Below are 19,142 nucleotides of genomic sequence, written 5' to 3' on the forward strand. Positions count from 1 at the left end.
CCCCTTCAGCTATGGCAAATAAATGGCTATTGCTGCTTCCTTCTATTCTGAACTCTGTCTTCACTGAAGCCTTGGCAAAACACATGGATGGTGTGGGCAGTGAGGAGGAAGGAAACTGAGAAAAGTAAAGAATGTTTCTTTCTTTTAAGAGCCTTGATTATACTCTATTTCCTGAATATATTAGGCACTTAAACAAATGCTATTTGATTAAATAAATGAATTCTTATCTATATACCTCTTCCTCTAGGATTTGATCTCCCAGAGTGAAGTGGGAGAGTTTCCATGAGTGCAGAAAGTCTTTTATATGCCTATGGTGTGAAGTCCATGACAAGGAATTTTGATTTAGTGTGAAAGATACTTGGGAGCCACTGCAGGCTATTGATAAGTAGAGTGAAAGGATCAAAATCAGCCTTGAGGAAAATAAATTTTTTTAATTCTCTCTCAGGATTGAATAGAGTTAGGATGGGGTGGAAGTAGTGATACAGGACCAGGAAATAGGTTTGAGACCTAGGCTAGAACTGTAGATGAAGAAGGAAAGATCAGAGAAATACCAGAGTGGAAGTATTGCCAGGAAATAATAAAAAAAAATAAAAAAGTTAGTCAAGGATAACTCCAGGGCTAAAAGTCTGTGGGATTAAGAGCACAGAAAAAAATGAATTAAAGACATTCCTTCCAGGAAAAGACAATGACTTCTTTATGACCTGTGCTTTAGGAGACTTTGTGACATCCACAAGGAGATGTCCAGAAAGACTGAACTGGGGAAAGAATTAGTGGTCAGGTATAGAATTGCAGATCTTTGGGAAAACTATGCTTCAGTGGTAATTGAATTTGTGTGAAAAGATGAATTCCTCCAGGGAGTAAATGAATAGGGAAAAGAACTGGGAGCTTTTAATAGGGAGGTGTCTCCTAGCAGGAGGAAAGAGAGGAGCCATTAAGAGGGAGATCTAAATTTCCTCTTGTGGGAATGGCAGGTGTGGCCTCTACAGTTTAATATGTCTACAACTCTAGTTACCTCCTCCCAACTTACCAAATTGCACATTATAAACTCTGAAACTTTCAGGGTTTTCCACCCCCCTCCATCACAAGGGCTGGGTGCTGCTAACATTCTCTCCTTCCAGTCACCTTTAATTGCCATGAGTAGCATCTTCATGCTACTGCATGTGCCTGAATCTTATGGAAATGGCCCCAGGGCCTGTCGCCTTCCCTGCTGTAGCCTCTAGATAAGCATCTTTCTCTGATTCTGAATCCATCTCTTCCTGGCCTCCTCCATCCTCTGACTTTGCCCTCTGTCTAGTTTCCTTGGCTCTGTTAGTACTCTGACTGCAGGATTAGATACACATTGAGGAGGAAGATCTTTATCACTAAACTGATTTTATTTTTATGATGGTTACCTTGACTAATCACAAGGACACCCTCAGGTTCCAGTGATAATGGATGTTGTGATGGCAAGGAACCTGGAATTGCCCTCTACAGATATAGCTGTCCTCAGCCTTGGAGTGCCTTTCCCATGTAATCCAGGAGGAGAGTTGCAGTGGGGAAATCCACCCTTTTAATAGGGGAAAATATTGCCCTCGTAAGTCTTTATGCAACACACTTTAGCTTAATGCTCACTTACCGATTCAGTTTTATAACTTCCATATTGAGTGAATTAAGTCTTTCATGCTGGTAGTTATTAAATGAGTGATAAGTGCTTTATAATACAGTAAAGGGTGGCCTGGCTGCTTTATATTTTCCTAGGGAAATCTGTTACCTAAAGAATAGCTCTTCCTGGATGCCCAGGGCAAGCCACTCTTGGGTATAAATTTTTTTTTCTCGTTGGACTTTTTCCAAAGGATCAGCTCTATTGAACAATAAGAGGAAAGTGGACAGAGAGGGTCAAAGAAGATATCTCTTCCTTTGTCTCAGGCTGTTCCTTCTTTTGTTCCTGTAGCTCAAGAGCCACCAAACTCCTCATTGTTCTATCCTGGTTCTTGGCCAAGAGACTGGTCTGGTTCAGAAGACTTGTAGGGGAGGCTTCTTTTTTGTTTATTCTCTATAGATTGAAAGAGCAATCCAAGTCTGTCCTGAATCATATTCCTTCTTCTAGGAACCACAAGAGCCTAGGTATGTTAAATGCTATAGGGTTAACATGGTTTATTGTATTAGCTTTGGAGCTCTAGATCAGAGGAAACCCTTGTCTCTGGTTTTGCTAGTCCCACCAAGACCTGAGTCATCAAGTTCTCTCTGATTTTCTTCAAGATCATAAAGATAAAGGATTTTTATACCTAAACTGTTAGACCACATCTGGTTTTTGAAGGCTGTCAGGTTGCTGTCAGGTTCCCTTTTAGACAGGTGCCTCAGGCCCTGAGATTCTTGCCACACAGGGCCATTGCCTCTTAAAGCTCTTGTGATTTCTGGGATAACCTCTTTTGCTATCCTCTTCCATCTCAGAGAATAGGATTTCTCCTGTTCATAAACCCTGAAGCTGCTGCCAATGAGATGTTGATGTTTTGCATGTCCTTTTACTTCTTAAATTTGATGGGCCTGCCAAGATTGTGGGATTTGAAACATTCTCCCTGAGGAGGCTTAAGTTCATGGTGTCTGAGTTAGGGTGAAGTATAAGGACTATGAGACTAAGTTAGAGGGAAATAGGGACCAAAGTCAATTTTCTCCGAATTAAGAATGGGAAGATAAATAGCTGTTTTCCTAAGCACAGACCATGATTTGATTTTATCTCAGGACAAATGTTGTTACTATTAAAATCTTTCCTCTTGAAAAAATGTTTCTAGAACAACTTTTCTCTATTCCTGCTATGTTACCAGACTTTTTCCAAAGCTCCTTGGAATAATGGAATAATGGCGCCATCCAAAGTGACTTGCCAACTTAGACTTGGAATGATGAACAGTTGAAATCATGCTAGTGGATTAACCCAGTTGAAGTGTCAGGAAGTGGAGGGACTTTGGCATGTGCCCAGGCACTCTTGCCCTCATCCTTCCTCTCTTAAAGGATTTGACTCATGGAATATCCTACTGGAATAAAATCATATAGAAATGGAAGAAATTCAGTGTGATTAGCATTCATCAATAAAATCCTAGTAGCAAAAGTTTTCAGAAAGCTAACATGGAAAACATTGCTTTTCATTCAAATATTTTTGGGATTTCATTTAATCATTAAATCTTAGTGTTAGAAAGCACTTCAGAGGATATCTAGTTCCATTTGTTCCTGAACAAGAATCCTTTCTACAACATATTCAGCAATGCATTATCTAGCCTTCCCTAGGTGGGAGCTCACTTTCTTTGGAGGCATCCCATTCCACTTTTGGACAGCTTTAATTCTAAGGGAGTTTTTCCTTATATCTAGATAAAATTTACTCTCCTCTAATTGCTAAATATTGACATTAGTTAAGTTTCATGGGTCCAAGAAAAATAAGAATTCCTATTCTTTGTGGCAGCCCTTCATATATTTCATATATTTAAAAGTCTCTTCCATTCTCTCTTCTCCACCCTTTTCACTTCCACTCTTCTCTTCTCAAGACTAAGAATCTCCCATTGTTTCAACCTATTCTTATATAGCAAGGTTTCAAGACCATCTTATACTCAGTAACTCTGATGACATGTACCAGATTATCAATGTCTTTTGTTCTAGGCACTATCTTCCTAAGAGGGTTGTCTGTCATAGTGATAATGAGAGGTGATGATACTGTTGTGATCTTCTATGCATAAAGTTTTCCTGTTGAAATTTTGTATTGTTTACTCCTATTGAGTTTGTAATTTAGTAAATTTCTAAGTATTTTTCACATGATCTGTTGTTTAACTGTCTTCCCTATCCTGTATACATGCAATTGATTTTTTAAATCCAACCACTGTTTTGCCCCAATGAGTTTTATCAGTTTTATCTATGTTTATAAGCCCTGATTAGTGTGAATAAGGTCACAGCATTTGAATTTGTACTGCATATTTCCATAGGGCTAGAACCACTGATCATATCTTATGTAGTTACAACTTGGAATGGTGTCAATTTGAATATATGCAATCACTTCATAGGGTCCATTATTTGCACTAATTGAAGTCTAGCTGTAATTTGATTCAGCACATTATTTTAGTCTGTAGAGATGTTTTGGATCCTGATATTTTTATCCAATGTGTGACATCTTTGTTACATTTGCAAATTTCATAAGCATGATAGGGTAGAGCAAAAACAGGTCTAAGGACAGATCCTGGGAAGTCTGGAGATCCTCCTTCAGATCTCCATCAGCCCATTAATCACTATGGATCCAGTCACTCAATCAAACCTGAACAGTAAAATCACCTAGTCTCCATCTCTTCAGAAGGATGCATCACAGAATCATAAGATGATAAGATGTAACCAGACTTTATTAAATGTCTTTTTTATCATCGTTATACTACACCAACAACACTCTCCTTATTCTAATTATCTTGCCAAAAAAGGAAATGAGTTTAGTTCAGTATCAGATATTCTATTGAAACCATGTTGACTCTCAGTGATCACTGCTATTTTTTAAGTGCTCCTAAACCACGGGATCTTGATACCATTGGGAAACATATTAACACTAGTTCCTTGGGGTGAAATGGAAAGAACCTTGTACTTCCTAGTGCCCAGGCTGCAGAATCAGGTCTATATCTCAGTAGCAGGGGTAAGAGCAAGCTTATACTGGCAATCATTACATGGTGTGACTAATTAAGGACTCCTTCCACCAAATATATCTTTGTTAACAGGGGTGAGATAACTTTGAGCCTCGTTTTCTTCCTCTGAAATAGGGACTAATACTTGTCCTGCTTACATCACAAGGTTGTTGTGGGACAGATGTTGGTTACAATGAAGCATGCTCTAAATGAAAGTTGTTATGATTATTCAGGTTTGTGTGCAGAGGCTCCCTCTCTGCTGGAAAGAACTCTACAATTGATTAGCAAATTGACCTGCCTACTCCAGGTTCCCAGCTGTAAAAGGCAGGATTTGAACTGTCCCTTTTCCATTGCCTTATGGTTGCTGGCTGCTTGGCTGGGCAGCACTGACTTTTGGAATGCAGCTGTTTCTTTCTAGACTTTGCGCTCTGTCATACTAGGGTCACCCAGCAGAGATAGCACCCGCCCTTGGTGCTTCGGCTCCCTGGAGCCTTCTTCCTCTCAACAGCTGCAGAGGTGTCTACAAAAGCAGCATCTTCCCAACCCCCGTGGTGTCTGTGCACTGTGGAGCTTTTGCTCCAGACGGTTTGTTTATAATGCTAAACATATCAGATAATTGAAAGCTAATGCTTCTGTCTGGATCACTAGACATAATACTCCTGGATAACAAATCAATTTCCTCATTGCCCTACAACATGCTGGAGTCAAATGAGGCACTCACACATTCTTTTTTGTGTGTTGGCTTATTTGGAGGTCTTGTTGGGATCTCAATCTTATTTCATAATGTGACATCAAAATAAAAACCAGGCTCTTGGAGCCAGACTGGCTGCCTAGTGCTCACCCTGCTACCTCTGTTGCCACACTGGCAAAAATCTACTGGGGACTGAGGGAAGCTAGGTAGCTTCATGGATTGAGAGCCAAGCCTAGAATTGTGAAGTCCTGAGTTCAGATTTGGCCATAGACACTTCCTGGCTCTGTGATCCTGGACAAGTCATAAAACCCCTATTGCTTTACTGCTCTTCTATCTTGGAACCAATACATAATAATGATTCTAAGTGGGAAGGGAAGGATTTTAAGAAAAAAATTCTACTGGGGTCTGCCCTGGATATTCTGAAGATAACATGTGTATGCAGGTGTGTATGCAGCTCCATTTAGTTCAAGACCCAATTGTTTATCTTTTTAAGAGCAGGGTGGAGTCCATAAAAGGTGAGAAATCCAAGGGATCTCAGATGGATCTGTAGTTTGCTTACCTAAATGCATGGATATATCTTTTAAAGTATTGGATATGCTGAAGACAGTACTGGGTGGGATTATTTGAACACCTGAATTATAATTATACCTCACTTATCCTGGAGGCCTCCTATTAAAGAAAAAGTATAGAAGCAAAAAATGAAGTTTTTGGGTTGCCAGAGTCAATGTTAGGAAGTCCATACTCTAAACCATTTTACTCATCCTCCTCATTCATTCTTTATTTACCTGTTCATCAAACCCAGGTCCTAATGACTTGATAAATTATTTCCCAGAACACAGAATATCAGAATCAGCAAATTACTGGCGAAGAGGAAGCATCTTAAAGCTTGTAGATGACAAGTAAGGTGAGCAGCTGACAGTGACAGAAGAGATAAAAAAACTATAAGACTTAGACCCAAATGTTTTAAAATGCAGTGATCTGGGGCCAGTTAGTGTAGGGGCAAAGAGTACAACACACCTCAGTGAGCACCGTTCTTTCAAAGAACAGGTCATATTTAATGATGATTATTGAGTTATCAAGAAGACTTGAAATTACATTCACAATCCTTATGTGCAAAGGAATGTATAATATATTTTAGAAAGATTTCCATCTAAAGGAATTAAAATACATCATGCTTAAAGGAGCAAGTCGGTTATCTGGAAAATTCACTAATGTGGAACAACTCATTCCCCAGTGATGCTGAATAAATGAGGTATGACTGTGTCCAAAGGAACAACACTCTTATGTATATTCAACTAATACAAAGCCATAGGCAGAAAAAGTACACTCAAGCCTAGGAAAAATTCTGCTTATTGATAGGCATCTTAATAATAGTAGTTTACCATTTTACAGAGTATTTTAAGGTTTGGAAAGTAATTAACATGCATTATCTCATTTGATTCTTTAAAAAAAACCAAAACTCTGTGAGGCAAGTATAATTATTGTACCCATCCTATAGAGAGATGAAACTGAATCTCGGAGCTTTAATCGTCCCAAAACACATAATAAGTGCCTGAGAGGAGATTTGAACATAAGTCTTCACCACTTTTAAGTTTGGCTCTATCCAATATGCTACATAGATATGCACATTTTGCTTTCATAAACTCCCCTCTAGGAACTGTAGCCCCAGAAGAGAGTTGGCACTCTTAGTGTGACATATCATGGCAAAAGTTCCATGAGAACATCAAGAAGAGGGAAGGAGAACATGGAGAAAGATGCTATCCAGACCCCAAGGGAGGAGGGTTTGGAGGCAGAGGGAGCAATCAACTGAACCAAAAGTTCCAAACTACCTGCCTGTCATTACCAATCCAGGTTAAAGACTGCAGAAAATTCAAAGGGCATTCAAAACTGGCAATACCCTTCAATCTGGCAATTGTGAAATCGATGGTTTATGGAGTTAGATTAAACTTGGATTCATTCTCAGGTTAGCAGGAGTGGTTATCTATCTCTGTATCTATCAATGGGGCTAGACCTGGGATTTCATTATCTAGAGAACTCTTAGATGAATAAATTCTTGGACCAAACCAGATTTTTCACCTTCTTTGCAATTTGTATCTCAGAGCACAGGTGGTGAAACCAGGGGCTTGTATATCCTGTGTGATTTTGAACCCAGGTTAAAACATAATTGGGACGTTTTAAACAAAATAAACAAGAACTCAATAGAACATTAATTATGGATTAATTAAGAAAATTAATATCTAGTTTTCTAAGTCAATAGAGGGCTAGCTGGAATCCTTATCCAAGGGTTAGTGGTGTTTGTTTCTATTTGAGTTTGACATCATTGCCTTAGAGAGTTATCTAGAGCACTCAGAGATTGTGACTTAACCAGTTACCCCAAGTCCCATAACCAGTATGTGCTAGAGGTGAGACTTGAACCTTGGTCTTCTTGGGTCCTAGGACATCTCTCCATCCTCTGGGCCAGGCTACCTCCTAAATATACATTCCTATATACACATTTATTTATACCTGAATATCTATTGATAGGGTAATACCTATGTGTGTATATATGAAGCAACAATTAAATGCCATCATATGATATATCCCAAGGGCAAATGGAAATGACTTGGGAATAATATCCTTTTTTGGGTTATCTGTGCCAGTTTTAGTGGGTTTTTTAAAAATGTAAATAATTGAGAGGACTATATGTGCAGGCTGCTTGAATAGATTATATTCTCCTAGGTCTAGGCCTCTTGGGCTTCACTGATGCTTGGCTGTTCCCTCATACAATTCTACTAGCACCTATCTGACAGTATCTAGAAGATACAGAGCTTTTCTCTGACCCCACTGAGCACTACTTACTCTGAGCTACTGCAGGAGGCCAGTCCCTGTCTGGAGAGTGCAACGCTGCTATTAATAATGCTTGTCTTCCTCTCTCTGTCTCTCCCTCCCATGAAAGCCCAGATGGTCTGGTTTGCACATTTGCTGCTGATAAGCTGGTGACTTTGACAGGGCTGGGACCCATGTGATGATTCTAAGGTGGTAAGGAGAGGTGGAGGGCGAAGGTGGAGAGGAAACACCATGGTACTATGAGATGCCTGCTCAGGATATGGTTGTTTAATGCTCACAGGAGAGCACTAGGTCTGCTATCAGGAAGACTTGAGTTGAAATCTATCCTCAGATGCTTACTAACTTTGTGAGCTTGTGTAAGTCACTCAACCCCATTTGCCTCATTTTCCTCATCTGTCAAATGAGCTGGAGAAAGAAATGTAAAAACCACTCTAGTGCCTTTGCCAAGAAAACCCCAAAATGGAGTCATAAAGTATAGGACGTGACTGAAAACAACTGAACAACAGCAAAAATGAGAATAATAATAGTACTGACTTCCCATGGTTGTTGTGAAGACTCAATGAGATAATATTTGTGAAAATACTTATGCCTGGTACATAGTAGGCACTATATAAATGCTTTATTCCCTTAATGGAACAAAGTAGAAATATTTACTTAGTGATCCGTAATCCATGGAAATAAATGGGAAGATCAGAGGAAGAAAAACCTCAGAGATAGATCAACTCAGGGATAGATCAACTCAGGGAGATGCCCCTTTGTTTTCCCAAAGCTAGAATTAATCAATGATATCCTGTTGGTATTTCTGCACAGGGCAATCCTTTTTAGTAAGGAGACAGAGGGGGGTAAATCCAATTTCTCCTGGGAACATAACTGCAACAGAGGGAGATGGGGTAATGGTGAATATGCCACAGCTATAAAAAAAATTGCCATCTTGAATGCAAAAATGAGTAAAACACACTAACTTTTTTCCCCCAACACTTTCTACTCTCCTTTGTATGTATGTCCCTCCTCCCCCTTTATTCCTGCCCTTGGGGTATTTTCCCAACCTTGTGGCAGACATCCTATCCAAGATTGCACATTTCACACATAACTGATTCAGACTCAGAGAAAGCATCTGATCTCATCTGATCTTATGATATATGTGCTTAGGCTGAGTTATTAAGAAGCCAATAGATTTCCTTTTTGTAAATCTGAAATAATACCAATTTAACTTGAAAACTATGAGAATCGATTTTTAGTTTATGCAAGAACATATAAAATGATGTTAGTAGTAGAGTTGTCCCTCTAAGAAAACTCTGACCAGTTAAATTTGAATTATGGAATGTCTGATCTCAAAAGGAATTTAGAGGTAGATAATCTAGTCCAACTCCTTTATATTATAGATGAGGAAACTGAGGCACATATAAGGAAAATGACTTGTCCAGTGCTTTATTTAGTCAATGATTTAGTAAATCTAATTTCTTTCCTCTAAACTACACTATCAGGGGAGAGTATTTTAATTACCAAAGGACTCTTTGTTAAAGGCTATATCTAAATGTCTTTCTCCCTAGGCCATTTAAGATTTTGTTTAAAGATTATTCTTTCCTTGAAGTGATAAAGTAATGGAATAGGAATTGGGATAGGAACAGAAAGGGTGAGAATTTTAGAATGGGTAAAGGGATTGGATGCCATGATTTCATTCTTGGAGGGAACTCATTGATAGGGTATGATCTCTATCAAAGCAGATCTAACTGTATCAGTTTGAAGATATTCTGGTTTAGGAAGCTGCCTGAGAGCACTGAGAAGTGACTTGCTCAGCTCATAGTCAGTATATGTTGTAAATGACCTAGGTCTTGCTGACTTCAAGGCCAATTCTCTATCCACTAGGCCATACTGCTCCTAATGACAACTGAAGATCAATAAGAAATATAGAGACTTCCATGAATCTGTGATATTTCCCTCAGTGATACAAATCTTATCCTGTGACTCTTCTCCAGGCCTTCCTAGAAATCCTTCTCAGGGAATCCATGCAGTTTTCTGGGTGTCCTTCTTCTAGGTCTCTTGACATTGTCTAAATACAAATGGATGGATGAATGAATGAAAATTTATGTATGTGTTTATTTTTTGAACCTTTACCTTCCATCTTAGAATTGGTCCTGTGTATTGGTTCCAAGGCAGAAGAGTGGTAAGGGCTAGGCAATGGGGGTTAAGTGACTGGTCCAGGATCATACAGCTAAGAAGTATGGGACCTCCCATCTCTAAGCCTGGCTCTCAATCCACTGAGCCATTTAGCTGCTACCTGAAAATGGATTTATCAAGAGCTTTTTACATGAAAAGCATTCTGTTAATTTCTAGAGATAAAAACAGGAAACTAAGATAGTCTGCTCTCAAGGAGCTCACATTTTAATGGAACATGGCAGTTTTCACTTGTAATTCAGATGGAATGGTCCATGGTTTTTAGGGTATGGTGGCAAAGCAGATGGTAATGCATTTTCTCTAGTGTCATATCTACTGATAAAACCACATCATGTGATAATGTGCAACCATCTGATAGTGTCAAGAATTTTAGTGGTGACACCTTTGTTTACCACATCTCCAATGGCTCTGGTTGCTTGAGGAAGCAGGACTAGGACACCCTCAGAAGCAGTTACCAGGTTGTACCTCTACAAAGGTTGCTTTCTAGGATAAAGACTATAGAAACTGGCCTGGAAGCAGGATTGGTGACCTAGGGAATACTGCAATCCTACAGGCTCTTAAGCTTATCTGCCCATTAGTGGAAGTTGGTTAGCAATGGAGCATGCTGACTGCCCATTAGTTATCCCTTGCTCTGGTTATAGGATGAATCTATTTGCTTTTCTGTCTATACATCCTTGGGATGATCTTCCTTACATCAACGAAATATAATTCAATTAGAAATGGGAGTCACTAAACCATACATAAATTTCCCTGACAGATGCATGTTTACTTAGAAAACTGCATGTTAACATTATCTATATTCTATTGTAGTGTATTTATTTTGTTAAACATTTCTCAATTATATTTTAATCTGATTTGTCCCTTCACTAGTTAAAGCTTTCATCACGATTCCTTTGTACTTTTGTGCCTTATATCATTTCTTTTGTATAACACAAAGTTGGTAATATGCCATAGCCTGCTCATTCCCACCATCCATCTCTTCATTTGCCCTCTGGGTGACCTATAGTTTTAATTTTCCTTGACCTAAGACATGAGATAGAGTTGTAAAATTATCACAGAAGTTAGAAGAAAAATATGATTCTTCTTATAAGAATGAGACATAAGTAGTTTTGCTGCCACTTTCCTATTGCATAAAATGAGGCACATCTCAATAAGAATTGCTATGTCTAAACATTTATTATAGTTCTGGAGAATATTGTAGTATCGACTTGGGGGGGGTGTTCTGCCCTTATTTCTGAGCCAGATTTCTATTTCTAGTAGGGCCAAACAAAGCAAACTGTTGTCAGGTGGCTTTTGATGAGGCTTTGATGAGGACAGAGGTAGCTTGGAACTGGGATTGAGCAGCTTAGCAGGTTCAGGGAATAGAGTGTTGGATTTGGAGTTAGGAAGACCTGAGTTTGAATCCTGACTTGAATAAGGAAATATTTGGCTTAAGAGAAATAACTTCATCTTTCTTACCTTTTGTTTTCTAAATTGTGAAATCAGAATAATAATAGTGCCAAGATCACAGGATTATTATTGAGAATTAGAATGAGATCACATATGTCAAGTACTTTGAAAACCTCAGAATGCAATAAAAATTTTAGTATGATGATTATAACGATGTGCTCACAGATCCTAGACAATTGTTCCTAGAAAGGGCTTCAAGGGAATGTGAAGTCACATGGATATTCTCCACATTTGGTCATCAAATAGTCCTTAAATGATACTGTTGTCCCAGACAGTGCCCCATGTTTTCATGGCTTTCTTTGGGATTGGCAGTTGATGGCAGATGAGAGAGGAGAAGTAAAAGATAAGGAAGTCTAGCGAATGATGTCCCTCCTAAGAAGATAATAGAAAATGCCTACTACTCTCTGGTGGAAAATTCTACATGTGAGAATTCATATATCCTAAGAAGCAGACAAGACATTTAGACTTGAAATCAAGAGTTTCTCCTGATAGGGAAAAGGGAGCTTTCTTGCTTCAGGTACTTCAGTTCGATCTTGTACATTGAAAGGGGATTGAGGATTATTTTAATGTTCGATGATTCCCAAATGAAATAGTAGGTCTTCCTTTGGTTTCATCTACCCCTAGTAGGAACCTCATCAAATGACTCCATTAGTCTTTTAGAGTCCTGGCATTAAATTGGTTGAGAGACCCAAAGAAGGTACCATCAGTTTCTGAACTCAGCGACTGTATGTTATCAAGCTAACAGTAGAACTTTATTCCTTTGTTTCTCTTTTTCACCCATAATCTTTGTTTTAGCTTCTATAATACTATCAAAGCTATTCTGTGACCTTATTTATTGTAATACCCATGGCACAGCCCATCACAGACAGGAACTGCCATTACAACAACAACAAAAAAAGACTTTAAGTCACTTAAGTGGGGAAAAATTGAGTAAGGAAAGGCTGACTAGAGGATAGGGACTCATGTTTGAGTTGGGGAAGGTGATAGCTCACTTTATGAAACTGAATACTTTTTTGACTTAAACTAAGCTCTTACTTTTCATTCTTCCCCACAGACACATAGAAAACTGGCGGAGCTTGCATACGCTCAATGCAGTGGACATGGAGCTCTATACTGGACTTCAAAAGCTGTGAGTATAACAGGAGTTTGGATTAAGGTCTTCCTTGGATCACTCATTAGGGTTGGTGGGGAGGGACCTACCCTGTCTCCTAAAGTGAAGAAATGCTTGCTATGAGTTGATATGGGAACGCCTGTTCTCTTGAAAATATATCTTCTAGTTATAGAATTTGTGAGCTATAAGATTTAAGAGATCAAAAGGTAAATTGCCCTAATATTAGAGAGGAAAAACCTGAGGCTTGTAGTACATGAGATTTGTTCAAGATTACAGAACTAATAAATCATAGTCAAGATCAGGTAAGATTTCCTGACTCCATGACAATGCTTCATCCATTATACTGTGATCAAAATAATATAATAATAATAATAGTTCTGTATAGTTTACAATGTACTTTACAAATGTTATCTTATTATATACCTTCCCCAAAACTCTGGGAGGGGAAGTATTTTTATTGTTATCCACATTTAATGAATGAAGAAACTGAGGCACAAAGCATTTAAGTGGTTGGTCCAAGTCTCACATCTAGTGAGTGGCTGAGGTAGAATTTGTCTCTAGTTCCAGTACTCTATTCAGTGAGTGTGCTAACTAGCTGTCTGATGTCTTTTTGCTTGACTGTTGCCCACAAATTGTCCTATATCTCTTAGGGCTCTTTCTTGCTCCTCCTCAGCCCCCCAAAACAGCTTTTTTGCTTAGAGAGTTTGAAAGACATTTACTTTTAGTGAACTGGGTGGTGTTCAGATGGAGGTCTGATAATAAGGGGTTCGGATAAAGGGAGGCTACTAACTAGCAGAACTGAGCTAGGATATTTAATCATTTAATCTATGTTTCACTTCTTCCATGGAGTCCATGATTTCTACCTTCTAGGTTAAACTCATATCCATATCCAGTGTAATTTCAATCACTTATTTTTTGGGTAAGGAAATACAGTTCCCTCTTATTATTTTTATTTCCCCTTAATAAATTCTTGTAGACTGATTAATTGTTTCATCCAAATCAATTCATTTATTCATCAAATATTAATTGAATGCCTACTATGAACTAGTCATTGTCATAGACTCTGTGGAGAATAAAGGAATGAAAATGACTTAGCTAATGTAGAAAGGAGTTTATAAACCCATCCTTCCCACTAACCCAATGTGAGCTTTATCTCAGATTATTTGTTTCTCTTTGACCTCTCTTAGATCTTGTTTTAATTTTTCCATAGGACTATTAAGAACTCAGGACTTCGGAACATCCAGCCTAGAGCATTTGCCAAGAATCCTCACTTACGCTACATGTAAGTACACTTGACCTTTGTCACCAGGGGTCTGGGACAATGAGGTAACGAAAGCATGAGAGTTTTCTTGAAGTTGAACTGATCTAGGTAAAACCTATCAGCTAGGTTTTCTTTTTTCTAGGTTGAGATCTTCTAGGGTTTGAGCCCTGGGAAAGAAAGGAGCAGAGACTCAAAGGATTTTTGTGTATTTTGACATTAAATGAAAAAAATGCTTATTTATAAAATATACATGATGCATTATTTAATGTTATATGCTTGTTGGTATATTGAGAATTATTTGGTAACAATTTTGACACCATCTCCTTCTCTAATCCAAGCTAGCTAAGGACAAATTGAAAGGAATAACCTTTAATCAATGAGTCTTTAAAACTAGCCTTTGGGCATCTAGGTAGCATAGTGGATAGAGCACTGGACTTAGAATCAGGAAGACTAAGACTCTCTTCATGAGTTCAAATCTCACTTGAGACACTTACTATGTGACACTGGGGAAGTCACTTAATCCTGTCTGCCTCAATTCCTCATCTGTAAAAAATGAACTGGTGAACCACTCTAGTGTCTTTGCCAAGAAAACCCTTAATGAGGTCATAGAGAGTCAGACATGACTGAAACGACTGAACAACAACAAGAAACTAGCCATAGGGGTCCAGGGAGACAGGGAGGAGACTGGTGGTACATTTACCATAGAGGATGCTTATTAGTAAATAGTGGAAACAAGGGTTAATTAGGGTGGGATAAGATTACGGTAGACCTTGACAGACAATCTGAGAAATTTGGATTTAGAGTCATAGATATAAAGTAAGAGGAAACCTTTGAGATCATTTGTTTACGTCCATCAGAAAATTAGACCTTCAATGTCTTACATACTCCAGGGTCCAAGAATCTAAAATCATACAGGTAGCAAGTAGAGTGATAATTTGAATTGTGTTCACTTCAAATTCAGTACCCTTTTTACTGTGCCATATTGGCTCTTGGTAGGGATCAGAACTGGACCTATGATTTCGCTGGCAAAGCGAACTCCCAGGAAAGGAAACTGCACACATGCTGGCTGGCATTTTCTCCGCAATTTCTAATCATAGAGGGTTGATTAGAGAGCACTGAAGGTGTAGATACCTTTGGGAGTGGGATGGGAGGGGGGCATATTGTACGTGTCAGAAGTGACACTTGGACCCAAGACCACCTGGTTCCCATGCCAGATTTCTATTTACCCCATACTGCCTTTTAATGTGATAGGCAATAGGAAACTCTGCTTGTTTTAAAATGACATTGATATGATTCATAAAAATTGAGTAAAAATATGAAAAGAGGAGGAGGATGTTCGATAAATGAACCTTATATTTCTAAGGAAAACATATTTAATCTCCTCATTAGCTTCCTTTACCTCCACTGCAGGGAGGTTTTTGAGCATGTCTCTGCTCTCATTAGCCTTGTAATCCCCTGTGGAAACCCTGCCCCTCTCCTCTTCTCCATAGCTGGGGCATTTAGCCTTTGCCTCTCTAGACCTCCTGAAGGCAGAGTTCTTTTGAAGGTTCTTGCTCTTGCTAGTTCCAGGCACAAGGTAGCCAGCTGGGCTGCCTAATTTCCACGTAATTAACTCTGGAGAGAGGTGGGCTAGGGGGCAGCTCACAGAAGGCTGGCAAGTATTGAACTGTGGCCTTGGCCCTCATCCCTTGGGCTTGGTTAAATGGTAAAGAACTGGGGCCCCAGGACCTTGGCTCATAATATTGAATTGGATCCCCAAGGCAAGGAGGAGGTCCTTACCTTCTCCTCTTAAAAAGAGAGAAAGCAAGCCAGAAAAATGACTAAGAACTTGGATTCTGGGACACATACCTCTCATTGGAGTAGATCATAATAATAAGGGCTAACAATGTACTTTACATACATTATCTGATTTGATTTCATCCTCAAAAAGAAACCTTACAACACAGATACTATTATTATCATTTTAAAAGATTTTGTTAGGTATTTAATTTAGGAAGTATTTATTCAATCCCCAGTTCTTTTTTAAAAATTGGAATATATTTATTTATGTTACATTAAAATACCCAGATAACTTTCTCCTTGTCCACCCTCCATTATAGAAGACATCATTTGACAAAGAGATATGTGTATATATAGTAGGTAAGGGAACTGAAGCTGAAAAAAGTTTATTGAATTGCGTATGGTTACCTAGCTAGCAAAAGTCTGAGGCAGGATCTAAATTAAGGTCTTCTTGATTCCACACCAGAACCTCTATCCACAATGATATCAGATGCTTTTAACTTCTTCCTGTGGTTTATCGCATCACCTTGTCACTTCCTCTCTGGAAGCAGAGGTCTTCTAATAATCTACAGGAGGGAGTGGAAAAACCTTTAATCCTTAGCAAGAAATGATTGAGTATAATCTTGGACCATGAAAGGAGAAACTGAGGGAGTTTACAGAGATTTAAATAATTAGAATTTTCTAGTCTGGTTAGTGATTTTGCCTACTGATTTATAACTATTGAAGAAGCTTTGTAGGTAATGAGTGTTGTATGTGAAAATCTTCCCTCTAAAAAAATCCCAACCTATTACCCACTTTCCCCACCTACCTACACATAGAGTCAGGCATAAGTTTTATGGACTAACCATTAGACTGTGAGTTCCTTGAGGGAAGAGACTGTTTTTGCATTTCCTTGTTGTCTCTGCTTTAGTGAAATATCTGACTCCCAGTAAACATTAAATACATTTTTGTTCATTGATTGATTGATATCCAGATCCTGGATTTGGTGGAGGCAAGCTGGGGAGAAAATAAGAATGTTTTTGATGGAGACATGGAAGGATTTGGGGTAATAATTAAGTCATTTTTTTGAACTGGAAGTTTCTTATGCCCTGCTCCCTACTCTTTTCTTGTATAGCTGATTTGGGAAACAGCCTCACCAGCAGTTGGCAGTGCCTGGGCTTTATGGGGCTGGTGAGATTTTTTCTTTTTTTTGCCATTTCTTGGCTCTAAGCCCAGACTTCTGTAAGCCAGAAATGAAGCTCAGTGGGGACCATGACATTTCCTGGAGGTGGAGGTTGGGGGAATAAAGGGAGGGTTGGGGATGAGAGCCAGGGATAAGAGAATTTAGTGACAATTCCACCTGGCCCCACCCTTCATTCCTGTTGAGCTCAGGAGGAGTAGGGGGAAGAAGTTCTTCTAGCCTACTTGCCATCTGGAGTACCTTTTGGAAATATTCCTGATGGGAAGGAATTCTATTACAGGACAGACAAAGCCCATAAATCCGAGAGGTGAATACATTTTTGGGGGTCTGGGACTTAGGCTGAGATAGAGTTTGCCTGGTTTTACAAGGAGAGGGTAGATCTTTGACCTCAGAGAACGGGGATTAGGGAAACTGGGAGCTATTCTTAGCTATATGTTACTTCTAGAACATTTTATTGGCTGTTGAATTTTGAGTTTTACAAATGGGAAAACCAGCCAGTCAGGTGAGACTGGAGGACATAGCATCCTGGTTGGAGATACTTGTGTAATAGACTGAGATCTTTAGAATTTCTAGGAGAGAAAGCTATGGTGAAAAGGGGGATTCATTTTGCTCTGAAATCTCAGGCCCCTTGGATTAGGTCTGGTAGGTAACATGCTTATCTTATTCTGAGCCATTCTTGCTTTTTCTAGGGAAAAAAAACCCCAAAACTCTGTACTTATTGCCCAGGCTTTTTATTTGATGATGCTTAGAAGTCCTACATTTCCATTTTAGTTTGTCCAATTAAGCCTATGCCTTACAAACCTTAGGCCAGTCATTTACATAAATTCAGTTAGCAAGGTATTTCTCCTTGATGCTCTTTGCATCCTGGTGTCTGGGGGGACATGAAGGTACAGGGGAGGAAAAATTTGCTAGGAGCTATTAAATTCCCTCATTTTAGATAGCCTAGCTGTATTTTTTCCTCTGATGGGTTGAATTTTCTCCCATCACATCCTAGCAGTGTCAGGAATTTGTAGAGGGATTTTCCTTCCTCTTATACAAGTGCATGTATTAGAAAGAGGAAATTACCCTTACGGATGGAAATTTCATACTCTTAGGAAGCATAGGGTGAAGTGCTCAGTGCCTTTTGGGCTTATTTTTTTAATCTTTGTAGCAATTCTTGGAATACAGGAAACTCCAAGAATCAGGCCAGGTTCCTATGGTCATGAAAACAGAGGCAGGGCTGCTCACCAAGGTGGGAAATGGATATGCCTTAAGCCATTTCATTTAGAACTATCTCTTGATCAATGGAAGAGACCTCAGGAAGAGCTATTTGAAACTTGTATTTAGGGATGATCTAGGTTGATGAATGGTAGAAGGATAGGTACCTAATGATATAGGAATCCCAAGGCTATACTAGTAGGAAATGTCCATGGATAATTAGAGCTTGATGCTATTGATTCTAAAGTTTAAAGCTCAGTGTTCACACAGATCAATTAGTGCTTATCTCTTCTATGACCACAGGCTCTAGAAGGTATGGGGCAAAAGTATGGATGGATTTAAAAACTGAGCTGAATCCAAAACACACTTATTAAACTCCTACTTCTTTGTAGGCTAAATGCTGAGGGTACAGAGATAGAAACAAAATAGTCTCTACTGTCAAAGAGCATCAAATAAATCAGTAAGTACTAACTATGTACCAGGCATTGTTCTAAGCTCTGGGGTTACAAAGACAGGAAAAAATAATCTCTGCCTTCAAGAGTATTACATTCTAATGGGGAACACAACATGTAAATAAATAGGTACAAATAAGACACATATAGAGTAGCTGGAAGGCAACCTTAGAGGAGAAAGCTTGAGCTGTAGGAGACGGGGGAAATTGAGAAGGGACGGTACACTAACAATTGGGAGAGGAGTAGAGCAAGGAAGGTTTCATGGAGGATATGACATCTGGATTCAAATTTGAAGATTAACCTTTTTCAAGTGGCAAAGGCTCTCAAGTTAGGGGCTTGTAGGACTGTAGAAAAGTCCATGATTGTTGGTCCACATTGAAGTACTAAGCATGCTTTTTC

The 19,142-nt window shown here is 39.0% G+C and overlaps 1 protein-coding gene across 5 annotated transcripts in view; it reads left to right on the top strand.

The window, feature by feature from the left end:
* NTRK3 (neurotrophic receptor tyrosine kinase 3) overlaps positions 1 to 19,142 on the top strand; it is a 459,350-nt gene that overhangs the window by 66,902 nt on the left and 373,306 nt on the right. For all 5 annotated transcript variants that reach the window (XM_007479383.3, XM_007479384.3, XM_001364452.4 and 2 more), the window contains exons 2-3: positions 12,818 to 12,892; positions 14,085 to 14,156. In XM_007479383.3, coding sequence (XP_007479445.1) covers positions 12,818 to 12,892; positions 14,085 to 14,156 — 147 coding nt within the window. The remainder of the gene's footprint in view (positions 1 to 12,817; positions 12,893 to 14,084; positions 14,157 to 19,142) is intronic.

The sequence above is a fragment of the Monodelphis domestica genome, chromosome 1, assembly GCF_027887165.1.
Source record: "Monodelphis domestica isolate mMonDom1 chromosome 1, mMonDom1.pri, whole genome shotgun sequence".
Classification (NCBI taxonomy): domain Eukaryota; kingdom Metazoa; phylum Chordata; class Mammalia; order Didelphimorphia; family Didelphidae; genus Monodelphis; species Monodelphis domestica.